The sequence below is a fragment of the Chinchilla lanigera genome, unplaced genomic scaffold (assembly GCF_000276665.1).
Source record: "Chinchilla lanigera isolate Chin_1 unplaced genomic scaffold, ChiLan1.0 scaffold00012, whole genome shotgun sequence".
In the NCBI taxonomy this organism is placed as follows: Eukaryota; Metazoa; Chordata; class Mammalia; order Rodentia; family Chinchillidae; genus Chinchilla; species Chinchilla lanigera.
Window position 1 is genome coordinate 17484488 of NW_004955413.1, and position 14270 is coordinate 17498757.

Below are 14270 nucleotides of genomic sequence, written 5' to 3' on the forward strand. Positions count from 1 at the left end.
AAAATGATTTCATGGCAAATTGAAACCAGAAAGGGTCAATAATGAGACTTTTCCTTGCTTGCTAAGTTGACCATGAACTTAGTCAGCCAGAGCAGCTGCCACTGAAGTATCTCCACGTAACTCCATACCTCATCTTCTGGTAAGGGTCTGCCTGAGAGAAATTTTATTTCCGAGCCACCAACCCTGACCCTTCACTTGTCCCTTGATCCATGTCTGCCACGTCAATAACTGACACCAGTCGTCTCAAAGTACACTGAAGAGTACTCTTTGAACAAGGGATCAAAGAGGAAGATCCAAACCTCATCACCACTTGGCACTTAAAAACATCAAGAACCATGATTCTGGAATTTTGAGTCTAAGATAGTCAAGTCTTAAATTTTTATTCCACTTGTAAAACTTGTTTTTGCAGCTGGGCATGGTGTCCTATGCTTGTAATCCTAGCTGCTTGAGAGGTTGAGGCAAGAGGATTGTAAGTTCAAACCTTGCCTGGGAAATTTAGTAAGAATCTATTTTAGATTCTTACTAAAAAAAAAAAAAAAAAAAAAAAAACTAAAAAGGGCTGGGGACATAGCTAGCATGTCTAGCATGTACTAGTTCAATCCCTAGTACTAAACATGAAGTGGTTTTTGCAACACAGAAAACACATATTTCCAGCCTAAGAATTGCAATGAAATATAACGATTTCAAAATTATGCTGAGTGGCCTGTATGAACTTCTTATATTATAAAAAAAAAAAAAGCAGCAGTTCAGGATTTTCCTAATAAATTTTCCAAAAGATGCTACTTACAAGAGTGCTCTTTTGAGCTTCTGCCAACTTTGTAGCGATGAAGTACTGAATTGGCGCGAGTAACACAATGACAGCTGCACCAACCAATGCACTGGATCCGAGTAAATTATAGAGCAAAATCACCCCCATGATGATCTGGGAAGGAAAACATATGGAAATCGGGATATAAATGGGGCTGTAGAAGCCACTGCACAAAAGGAAATATTTTTAGCGAAAGTGTGATCATTTAATTATTACATTAAGTTAAATCAACTCCACTGTGACAGTTGAGTTTTAATGTGATTTATCTGGGGACAGTTAAGTACTAGGAATTTATTTTTAGTATAATGATTTGCACAACTGGTGTCAAACCAATTTATTATACGAATTTGCAGAGTGGTCCCATGATGCTTCTGACCTTATAAAGCAATCTGAAATTTTTAAAAGGACACGCAAAAAAATTTTTTTTGAGAATAGGGTCACCCATGACAAATTGAACATTGCACATTCTCTTGGAATTGAGCTAGATTTTCAAAGCTATGGGAATGAAAGGTAGAGTGCAGCGTTATAGGTGAGTATAGGATCATTGTTTACCGACCAAAATTACTCACTGGCTTAATGACATGACAACTAGGGCTAATTAAAACTGGTAAGAAACCAAAGTTGGTGCCGGAGCACCATCTTATCTCACTTGCTTTTTAAATGTTTAAATTAAACATTTTTAAATGTTTCCCAAACTCAGTGATGAACTATTTATGCTTAACTTCTCTCTACTTTGCCACTTTCTTCTTCCCCCTTTAAATTCTTGAGATTTAACGACACTATCCTCTCTCCCTGATTTTTCTCCAGAAGCTCAATTTATCATGGTTCCAAGTGGCATGTAATGCCCCACATCCACGCAACTCAAGTGAATAATCTATGCCTATATGCCAATGATAACAGCTTTGGAGGTGACATGTACACTTCCAGCCAGTTAAGTATTTGAGGAATTCCAGTCAAAACAACACCTTCCCTACAGTCACCTAGGAGGCAGTCATTCAGTGTAACCTTTGATGTTTGGTCCACCCTAAGTCATACTACACAGGCAACTACCTGATTGAGATACTCTATATAAGTACATTTTGATAAAATGAGACATACTATATCCTTATTTTTTGTACTGTGCATTATGTATGATATACATTTTTAATTGGACTTGGTGTTCCACTAAAACATAAAATACAAATATTAAATTTAAAAGCAAGCACCTATTTTTATTATTTCATGCTCTGTAATAATGCAATACACAAGAAAATGTAATGGACTGCATCAAATGAGATCTGTAATTTAAACTCCATCTACAGGATGCAAAACTTGAGGAAATTCAAAATATACAATATGACAGTTAAGAAAAACTGAATACATTTCTTTTGCCATTTTTACCCAACTGGTTGAAAAATCATACATTATTGCTGATGTTCTAGGAGACAGTTAAGTAATCCTTCAGCTTGTCTGTGTCCCTACGGCCTTACAAAGTTTGATATTTTGTAATATACTAGCTATTGAAGCCAGGGGATGGATTAAAGAAATTGATGTAGTTTAAAAATGTTAGAAAAGAACTTGTCAAAATGAAAGGAGTCAAATCTTAGCTTTGGGATTTGCATGAATTTAGGCACTAGCACAACAATTAGCGAGTGGCCTTGAAACACGAGGCACCATTGCGAAATGCTTTACACTGCCTTACTCAAACTTAACAATCTAATAACTCTACGAGGCAATTCTATCATATTATTTCCATTGTACAGTGAAGGAAAGTAATACTTTGAGGGATTAAGCACTTGTATAAATGATGGGTGTAACAGATATATGAATCCAAGCAATATAATTTCAAATCCCACACTCTCATACCAGGGCAAAACATTTCTGTGTCTCAGCCTCCTTGTCTGTAAAAAAAGTATAATAACATCAGCATGTTCAAAAAACCATTCCTAGTTAAATACCTAGTGTTCTTTTAGTTTTATTTCCTCTGCCAAAGAGAACCTTACTTATAACGATCTACCTGAACAGGCATAGCCCATAAGTTGGGACACAGGAATAAGAACCACATGAGTTGATTGGTTTCAATGGCAACCAAGTTGTTGATCTGTCCCAGGGTCATCTCACCCATGGATAAGTTAGATGTAGAGAGCCTAAGGATTTTATTGTATATCATAGCCTACAAGAAGAAAAAAAATACACATAAATTTCTAAATTTAACATTATAATTATTTACTTTCATTGAAAAAAAATAACAAATATCTTAAAATTTTTTGAAAAAAATCCTTCATGGACATCTTAAATCAACCACTGTTCCTACATTAGCACAGTTACTCTTTATCCTCAATTAAATGCAATTTTTTATTCTTTAAAGAGAAAAAGAACCCAGAATTTCAAAACAAATAACAGAAGAGTAACAATAATTACTATGTTGTATATTGTTATCTTCAAAGTAGTTACTCAGAGTACAAGATATAGGCATGAAATATTGTCCAAACTATATTAGCATAAACATTTCTTTTCAATGGACTAAGAGAAAGTAGCAGTATAACTACATCCATTATCTTGGGTATATATTTTTTTCCTTTTCCCTGCCTTCCTTTCTCCTTTTTCCCATCACAGTTGCTTTTTCCTTTTGAACAATTTCTTCCCACTTCACAATATCTATTGTACATTTGGGATCTTATTTACTTATTCAGCTTCTCACACTAGTGAAACAATATATACTCAACTTTGGACACAAGTTCAAGAACAAATGGAAATAGGGATAAATAATTGCAAAATTTCTAAGTATCTGTCTTAATGTGTGATTTTAAGTCATTTTTAACTCATTGGGGTTATAAATAAGTTCTGTGTTTCTTTCAGTAAATAGATCTTAACAATGTTGCTGTAGGGGACTGGGGATTTAGCTCAGCGGCACAGCACCTGCCTGGTAAGCGTAAGATCGTGAGTTCGATTCCTGGTACCAGGAAACAACAACACAAAACAAAACAAAAAAAGTTGCTGTAATATCAAAGCAAAAATTAAATGCAAGAAAAATATGAAGCTACTACTAATCCTGTCACTGGATGGTCCATACCAGAAGAGCTCCACGGAGGTTAATGCCAGTCTCTATGGTTACGTAGTAGGAAGCCTGCAGAAACGTCCTTTGTAGAATAAGGGCCAAGAAGAGAAGAACGGCCAGCACGTAAGCATTTTCCAGAAATTCTTTTGATGATAGGGTTTCTGAAAGCTTGTGCAAAAAACAAACAAACAGACACAAATTTAAACTACTCATTTCATCTACCAAGTGTACAGTTTGCATTTCTTAAAGGATATATGATATTTAAATATAAAATTTCAGGGACCTTATGTTGACCAGCTGTGGAACGGGCCACAGTAAAATAATTGTAGCTTTTTTACCTTCTGCCCACAAATGCAGATGTAAACCAGCTCAATGCGTAAATGCCTAATTGATGATTATGATTGCTAGATATGTAGCAATCAATATATTTAGCAATATATGCTAAATGTAGAGGGATAACCTTTAATTCTAAAAAAATGTGCATATGTTTCTTGCAAAGATGCATTTTACCTTAAATAAGAAAAAGTGGGAAAAAAGACAAAAATTAGTTTCGACTCTAAAATAAAAACCGCAAAAACACATGCCTGATCAGCCAAACTAATGGGAAAAAGTCTCATTTCTTAACTTTATTACTTTCAATAACTCTATGCATCTTTTCAACTTTTCATATATCTTTATATCTATTAAATTATGTATTATAAAATAGGCAATTTGACTACTGATTTCACCAATATGTATTTCACCATAAAATAGGCAATTTGACTACTGATTTCACCAATATGTATGACATTTCCAGAAAAAAAACACAATATATGAAAAATTGTTCAAGAAGTCAAACTATTATTATCTACAGATAACTTGATCCTTTACATAGAACACCCAAAAGTTCCATCAAAACTAATAACTGAAAGAAATTGAGCAATGTAGCAGTAAATAAGATCAACATACAAAAATCAACTATGTTCCTCTACATCAATGAATGCACTGAGAAAAAGGAGAAAAATACCACTCACAGCAGCCTCAAGAAAAATTAAGTGCTTAGGGATTAACCTAACCAAGGACATGAAAGAATTCTACAACAAAAGCTACAGTTTCTGAAAAAGAAGAGCAAAAAAGATATCTGAAAATGGAAAGATATCCCCTGTTCTTCAATAGGAAGAACCAATATATTCAAAATGACCATACAGCTAAGACTGATATATAGATTTAATGCAATCCACATGAAAATAGCAAGAACATACCTCATGGAAATAAAAAATATTTACATACAATACATATGGAAGCAGAAAAGACCCAAAATAGTGAAAGCAATCCAGGGCAACAGGAGCAAAGCAGGAGACAGCATAATCCCAGGTTTCAGGTTATATTACAAAGCTACAATGACAAATACAGCATAGCAACATATGGACCAGTGGAACAGAATAGAGGTTGTAGAAACAACCCCAGGATCATTCAGTCATCTGATCTTTGAGGAAGGAACCAAAAACATACCCTGCAGGAAAAGCAGCCTCTTTAACAAATGATGCTGGGAAAACAACTGCTTTCACACATGCAGAAAATTGAATCTAGACCCATTTATGACACCATGTACTAAAATAAAATCAAAATGAATACAAGTCCTGCATACTAAAATAGAAATAACCCACTAAAAGATAATACTTTATCTTAAGAAGAAGACCCTAGCATAGGTAAAGGCTTTTTGAACAGAACCCCAATTGCACAAGAAATAATATTAAGAATCAATAAATGAGACTACATCACATTAAAAAACTTCTGTCAGAAATCACCCTCTTCTGTTCACCTCGTTCCTTCCCAAAGGCAAGTGCTAGTAGGACTTAATTCATCATCAGTTAGTTTTACCTGTTTTTGAACTTTGTGGAAGTGTATATGGTGTGCATTATTTTTTAACCTAGCTTCTTTGTCTCTGGAAAACAATACAAGGGGACTCTGGTGCTGGTAATGTTCTATTTCATGATCCAGGTGCTGGCTACATGGGTGCATTCATTTTATGAATATTCATCAAGCTGTACACTTATGATTTGTGCCCTCTTCTATAATTATACTTCATTAAAAATACTTATAAAAAATGAAAAAGCTTCTATACAGAAAAAAGACAAACTATAGAATTGGAAAAAGACTTCCCAGGGCTGGGGTTATAGCTCAGTGGTACAAATGCCTACCTAGCAAGCACAAGGTCCTGAGTTCGATTCCCAGTACCAAAAGAAAAAAGAAAGACTTCCCAGCTACTCCTCAAAAGATGGATTAATATCTAAAATAAGTAATGAACTCAAAAAAGTCAACTCCCTTAAATAAAATACTAAATCAAAAGATGGACAATTAAAATGAATAAGTACTTCTCAAAAGAAACACAAATGATCAATAAATATGTTACAAAATCTTCAGTATCTCTGACCAATACAGAAATGCAATTTAAAATAACATGGAGATTCCATTTTATCCCAGAAAGAATGGGCATAGTCAAGAAATCAAATAATAATAAATACTGGTGAAGCTGTGGTGGGGTTCTACACGGGGTGTGTGTGTGTGTGTGTGTGTGTGTGTAAACTAGTACAACCACTGTGGAAATCAATAAGGAAGTTTTTCAAAAAACTCAAAATATAAATTCCCTTTGACCCAAAGGATTCCCTTCCAGGTATCTTACCTAAAGAATTAAAGACATATGATGTCACAGTGATACATACACACTCATGCTTATAGCCATACAATTCATAGTAGCTAAATCTTGGATATATTCATGAATAGATGAATGGATAAAGAAAATGTGATATACACACACAGTGGCATATACTAGTCTGTCATAAAAAGAATTGACTTGAGTTATTCAAAAAAACAGTAATGCCTTGAGACCATAACATTGAAAAGAAATAAATCAGATACAGAAACATATCTCACTATTTTATAAAAAACACAAAGTATAAATAGTTTAAAGAGCAAACTAAAGGATGAGCAATTAAAATCAGGAAGATCTTTTGTAAATGGGAAAAGGACCTACAGACGGAGAGGGGAAAAGAACAGGATAAAGGGAAGAAAAAATAATTAAGGTGTGTTTTGTACACGCACCAACTCCCCACCATGAATGCAATCACTATGTACTACAGACATGAATTAATAAAAATTAAACATTAACAAAATTGAAAAGAAAAATTGTTCTAATAAGAATAGAACTGAACTTATCATAAGAATACACACAATTTACTGAATTTTGTTTGTAACGATAACATATAATAACTTGCTTGAAGAAAAAAAGGAGGGACACTTGATTAAGTTCGTTGCAGCAGTGAGGACACCCTTTATTTTTAGTGACTGAGAGCTAGTGAAATTCTATTTCTGGCCCCTTCCTCATCTGTACTGGGAATACAGACAAACCTACAAGTCCTGTTTCATCTCAGTAAATCACATGCTTAATATGTGTAAGGGATGAGGATGGTTGAAGCAGTCTGTGAAACTGAGATAGTTGCATGTGTTAGGTGAGTAGGAACAAAACATCACAGAAGTATATCTGATGGTAAAAATATGATTCACTTTAATAATAATTAAATGTGAATGTATGCAAAGAGCTAGGGTAAATATGGTAGGACTGAAATTGAACAGTTCAGTTATTCTGTTTATAGAGATTACAACCTAGAAAGATAAGTGCATCTGTAAGTAGTGTAAGGTATAAAAATATACAGTGAGTGTTTAAATTTAAATAAATGTTTTATAGTAAAAGAGACTTTGCCCCTCAAATACTGCCCCCTGACTTCAAACACACATATCTCACTGTGCTTTCCACTTCCTGAAGCAGTTCTAGAAGTCACAATTAGTGTTTCTATAAGGTGTGATAAAAATACGGTGGATGCTGAGGCCAAGTGCCACCTTACAGAAGAGCAGGTTGGTAAAAACTTCACAGTGTGTCCTCAACCACATTACTCACTATGAGACTTCAGGTCCTTCCCTGAAGTCAAAATAGCCGTGAAAGGTAAAGATTTTAGTGGATTCTGCACATCAGCCAGTGCAACTCGTGACACGAAAGAGGACTTCCAGAAGTGGCTCAGAAAGTAACAGGAACAAGAAGATAAGAGTGTCTGAAGTAAGGTGAGGTTTTTTTGAAGGGGATTAATGACCACAGGTCTTTCATTGTAATAAATTTTAAAAATGTAAACATCCACCATATTATTTTTATCACACCTGGCACACTTTACTGTGAAAGGCATAAACAGTGTCAGGAGAAAGTAAAGCAAGCATTCGGGGAATATCAAAAGGAGTCAGGCTTCAACCAGCATGACCACAAAACGCTTCAATGGTGAGGCAGCATTCAAGGTAGGCTTTGATAGTGCATAAAATTTTAATAGGTGCAGAAAAAAGGACCGGAAATCAGAGTAAGAAAACAGAAAAGGAAAATTGATCCACTTGGAACAGACTCTACTTATGGAACTAGGGAAATCAAGTCATCTTAGGGAAAAAGAAAATCGAGAAAGTGCAGAGCGCAGACTTTGTTAGGAACAGAAAATAAAATGACTATGTATTTGTAATAGCAAATGTATAGTATTTTTATTACCTATCCCTCCACATAATAACATGATACCTAGTAAAGTATCACAAAATTCCCTCCAATCATTGTCCGAATGATGGCTTTAAAATATCAGAAAAATATATAATACTACAAACCACATTACTAACATTATTATTCACAAGCCTTTAAAAAAAGTGGCTTAGCCACTGTGGCACTCATGCATGGAGACTCCTGAAAGGATGACTATAAAGTTCAAACAAAGCATTCAATGTGAAATTTATGCCTGTAGTTTCTGGCACACAATAGTGCTATTAAATATTTATAGGCTCTGAATCTGCGAAATAATTTTGTTAGCCAGATAATTCAATGGATATATAGACACACAAATTTTTTCACAAAAAACATTATTACTTTTTAAAATTTGAATTTTACGTAAACATACTTGTTCAAATTACTCACAAAACGATGTTAATAAAAAGTCATTATAGTTACAATGAAATCTGCCAATAATATGTTTCTTTTCAAAAGCACCATGAACTTACGCCTGTTGTGTTATTCGTCCCGTTCTGGGTTTCATTTACACGTTGAACTATTCCAGAAATACAGAGAGGCCCAGCAAAACCCAGCAAGTCGGCTAAGTAACGAAATGTACTGCTCAGTAAAATTGGTCTCCCGAAAGCTCTGTACATTGCAAGCCATATCGATGGAGTTCGATTGGGATGATCAGCTACTTTTTTCTGAAAGAAAAACCAGATACACCCAAATGAAACTGTCCAAAACAGCAACTAACCTCAACAACTATGACATCCCTTCTGATAGTTCTGAAGTTTTTTTTTAATTTTAAAAGTAAAAGAATGAAAACATACTAACAAACATGTTTACAAAGTAGTACAAGAATAGTACAAGCAATAGTGAATTACAGACAAGGCGATAGGGAATTAACAATGGTTGTTGTATTACATATCTTCAAACTGGTTACTCAGGGAAACAAATACAGACATGCAAGATTGATCAAATCAGTAATCATTAACTGTTCCTTTCAATAAAGCAATAGAAGTCAGTAGTACTGCTATATTAGCTATCCTGTATATACATATATACATAATTTCCCCTTCTTTCTTTTCTCTTTTCCCTCATCACAGTTGTTCTTTACTTTTGAGCAGTTTCCTTTCATTTCACAATGTTTATCATACCTCCTAGTTTTTATTCACTCTTCCAGGTTCTTACACTAGTGAGACAATACGCTGCTTACACATGCAGGTCTGATTTATTTCACTTTCGAGTATGGTCTCTAGTTGTGACCATTTACCTATAAAAGCCTCAAGTTTATCTTTCTTTATAGCTGAGTAATATTCCATTATATAAAAATGCCACAATTTTTTATCCAGTCCTCAGTGGATGGACATTTGGGTTGCTTCCATGATTTAGCTATGACAAATTGCGCTGCTGTAAACATGGGTGCGCATATATCACTGTGATATGATGTTTTCAGATCTTCTGGGAAAATACCCAGAAGGGGAATAGCTGGGTTGAATGGGACCTCTAGACCTGAAGATATTTTAAAGGCCTGTATAAATTTCAATATAGGAGATGTATAAATTTCAATATAGCATGAATAATTCTGTATCCTCACATTTATGCAAATAGTAGCTATTAAATGCATTTTAGAAAGTAGAATGAAAAGTACACAGGCCAGATTTTCTAAGACTGCATTATTATTAGTTGTCAAGGAATGACAAGAAATCTTAAGATAAAATTCATTAATTACCTTTGATTTTGAACGTATATGTCTTCATGAATATTACCCAACAACATTTTATTCAGGAGAAGAGAGTGAAGCACAAGATAGAGGTTACTGATAGACTGCTGACAATACGTAGAATACCTAGAACATAGGAAGTTTACCTATCGTGTTGCTATAAGCTAAAACAGATTGTCTCAATCTCAAACTGTTTCTAGTTCGTGTTTCCACATGTCCATGAAAGGTAGTTAGTACTTTTAAAAAATTATGGTAGACGTCTCTTTGCTAGGAATTCCTTAAAGCAATGCAACAGGAAGAATGGCATGTATGATTAATCAGTTCATTACTTTACATAGTTACATTTCTTGGTAGTAAAGATTTTAAGACCTGAACACTCTTCTTAAATATGTCTTGGGCACAGAGTGGATATAATTTTTTCATTGTGGCGAAGTAGCCAACTCAGTGGAATGGACTTTAGTTACATTCTGTGTTCAGCTCCCAATTAGAATGAACAATTTGATTGTTTTTCTAACGCTTACTGATATGACATTAACACAGGAAGCTCAAGCTAGTCTATGTTTTAAAGAACACTCAGAGAACACAAGCTATTTTTACTCTATATTGTAAATCTTTATTTGAGCAGAGAAGTTTAAACGTTTTTTGCAATACTTTTCCCAGGGGTAAAACCAGAGAAATGACTCAGGTTCGTTTGCAGTAACCATTTCCTGCAACAGTAATTTCATAACACAAATTTCTGAAACAAGAGGACATTTTCATCATTTACCATAATGTTTTGTTGATCTTGATTTAAAACGCTTTCGCTGAGTCACCATACCTTACTCTCTTCCAGTGTTATTGAGAATAACAACATTTTAAGTGACCCTGATATTAGTAGATGATTACAGTATAAAACAAATTATTAATATTCAAGGAAAGCACCAGAAGAAACTAATTTTAGAAGATGTATTAGATAATACATGGAGTAGGGAGATAGCACCCCTTTCATTTAGTCACCTAGGTGCCAATTTTGGTTAATAATCAGTCTAAGAATTTTAATTTCTTAAAAGTTGTTATTGGTGAATATGATCTATTTTACTGATATCTAAAAAATTATTCACAAGCTGCTTTAAAAAAGACAATAAAAATTCCCTGAATTATTAATAATAGATGGTAATAGAAGTTAATGACACAGGACCATTGGTCTTTGTTTTTAGTTTCCACTTGGTCTTTGGTCCCAGAAGCGAGACTGTGCACCACCCAGACCCCTCATGTGGTGACTGGACAAGTAATGCAAGGAGACTGTACTTCACAGTCCCCTCCAGTCTTTCCTCAGGGATCAGGTGACACATATGGAAATTGCCAGTTAAGACAGATGGAAGGGCTGGGGATATAGCTCAGTAGCACAGCACCTGCCTTATAAGCGTGAGGTCATGAGTTCAATGCCCAGTACCACCAAAAAAAGAAAAAGACAGATGGGGAAAAACTACTCTGCTTTTATCATAGATATTATTTAAACTTTGTACTTTTATATTGAAGTAAGCCCATTCCCTACAAATACAGACATGGAAGACAGTTGCTAAATTACCTTTTGCTCTTCATAAGCATCTTTCAGGCAAACATAATTTGTTACGGCCCTCATTGCTATGGGCAATTTCCCAATTGCCTTCAGATCAATAGGCTTCCTATGAGCAGAAATGATGAGCGTGTTCATCCACCAGTATGTTGCTTTTGACAGTAAATTGACAAATGGTTGCAGGAATCTCACACCCAGATCCTGGAGGTCTTCAGGAGGCTTTACTTTCTGAGGATTCATAAAGAAGACATATCTCTGTGGCACAAAAAATTCCACATGGTTACAATTAGTGCTAGTCTTCTTCCACAAATTAAAAATACAATTCCAACCTTTTCTATAGTTTCACATCAGGTGGCCAAAATTTACATGATATAATGCTCCTTTCTAACACTTCCCTTTTGTTAGATTAACTAAGTGGCAAAATTATACATGGAAACTCATTGAGGCCAAATCTAAAAAACTGATTAGCTTTTTAAAAGAACATGTTTGTCATTACTCAATAAAGTCACCATTGAAGGTTTTTATATTACTGAGATTTCAAAATGTGTTACCAACGCTATCACTGAATCACTGTTGATTTGTACGTAGTTTGACTAACGTTCACTTACTGTTCGCCATGTTCATTGCAGCATGGTATCTTTCCACTCTTAGAGCAAGTTCAAAGTTCTCTGATAGAAAATGAATACTGAGAATATTGAATAGTGTCTTATATAACACAACTGATAGTATTACGAGGTGGAGAGTATAATAGATTTGTAACTACAGACAAAACGAGTCTTGTGATTATTACAACTGGTTAATCACCATAAATATTAATAATTTCTGGCTGATGGTAATAAATTCTGGCTTTAATGTGGAGGCTTTGACTAGCAGTATCTCCCACTACTACTACTTACTCTGACCCGAATGACGTTGATCTCCACGGCCATCAGGAGCCCATTCAAGATCACCATCATGCCTGTGATGCAGAAACGCAGGTCTGATACTCCCCAGCCCAACTGCCAGTATTTGACCAGTTTGATCGTTTTTGTTATAAAAGCCATTACCCAGTACAGGAATAAAGCTGCAACAACAGAAGAAAGAAGCAAAAGATGCAATCTTTCCCTGACATTCTTTAAAATTTCACTACTATTTCAACGTAAATACAATGCTTTTTAATAATAAAGGCAAGTTAAATGTTATGTGCATTAATATATGGATAAGGAAACAAGATATATGTTTTAGCACGCTTCTGGAGGTTTGAATTGAATGTTATGAAGTACGGTAAGACATAAGGATCAAGTTTCAATTTTTTGCAGTGAATTCCCAGTTTTTCGAGCACCGTTATTGAAGAGACTGTGCTCTCTCCCACAGACGCTTCTGTTGCCTTTGCCAGGAGTCAGGTGCTTTAAATATATGGAATTATTTCTGGCCTCACTTTTCAGTAACATCGGTCTGTGTGTCTGTTTTTATGCCAGTACCATGCAGTTCTGAGCTCTGCAACTCTGCAGTTGGAGACTTTTAAGTCAGATAATGTATGTAATGCATCCCACTTTGTTCTTTTTGCTCAAGATCATTGTGGTTCTTCAGCATCTTTTGTGCTTCTATTAGAATACTAGATAATCTGTGAAGAGTGGCACTGGTATTTTGATCCCTATTCCAGTGGCTCAGTAAATTATATAGGATATTATGGACATTTTAATGGTATTAATTATTCCAACCCATGAAGGCATGATAATAACTTTAGAATGCGGAATGCCTCAACTCTGATCCTATGTGATACCTGGGATACTACAGGAGTAATGTAAAAGGTATTATCCTATTTCTTTAGAATTTATGCCTAGTCCTGTAGATAAAAGTGCCTTTATCTCTGGTCTTTTTTTTAAGGGCCCCAATTATATGAAGAATTCACAAGTTGGTATTTGAGTAACTTATCCAACAGATAAGCGTGCTGTAGTTCCCAGGGGTCTGTCTAACACGATGTCCCTGGATCTATGGTGGAATTATTGTCTCTGCGGAATAGGGTTTCTGCATTACAGATAGGCATTCATGTAACAAATGACTGTTTTCATCTAGGTAGTCATAAGCTTCACACTCATCTGCAGAGGCCAGAAAAGAGCAATAAATCCTACAGAGCATAGCCGACCTCAAGCAGTTGAGCCAGAAAGGCAGAAATCTACAGTCTCACAACCACCCTCAGCAGCTTACAACAAGCAGGAGCTGGAAGTAAACAAATTCCTATAAGTTTGTTGGCAAGGATTCTGCCTACTTTGAACTTTAAATAAAAACCCATACAAATGAATATGGGTCAAGGAAGAACTCTAAAACACATATAAGACAATCCATTCTGCGTAATACTTATCAAGGTCAGAAAGGTTAAGGATGGTCACAACTTCCTTAATGAAAAATAATTGAACACTGGCGTATGACTTACATTTATCTTATTTTAGTTTAAAATGTAGAAATGATCAGAATAGACTTAGCAAGAACAGACCAAACTATATGCTACCTGAAGAGATTAACTTTAAATATTAGAAACAGTGGATTGAGAGTAATTTTAAAAGATTTTAAATGAAAACAATAAGCATAAGAAACCCAAAGCATAAGAATCCTGATACA

At 34.9% G+C, this 14270-nt stretch overlaps 1 protein-coding gene across 11 annotated transcripts in view; it reads right to left on the bottom strand.

Moving 5' to 3' along the window:
• Window positions 1–14270, bottom strand: part of Abcc9 (ATP-binding cassette, sub-family C (CFTR/MRP), member 9) — a 124255-nt gene that overhangs the window by 98522 nt on the left and 11463 nt on the right. For 10 of the 11 annotated variants that reach the window (XM_013511597.1, XM_013511602.1, XM_013511594.1 and 7 more), the window contains 6 exons: window positions 12569–12735; window positions 11685–11927; window positions 8901–9095; window positions 3861–4013; window positions 2805–2960; window positions 788–922 (listed from right to left, as the gene is read on the bottom strand). In XM_013511597.1, coding sequence (XP_013367051.1) covers window positions 788–922; window positions 2805–2960; window positions 3861–4013; window positions 8901–9095; window positions 11685–11927; window positions 12569–12735 — 1049 coding nt within the window. The remainder of the gene's footprint in view (window positions 1–787; window positions 923–2804; window positions 2961–3860; window positions 4014–8900; window positions 9096–11684; window positions 11928–12568; window positions 12736–14270) is intronic. The other variant, XM_013511601.1, reaches the window with a different exon arrangement.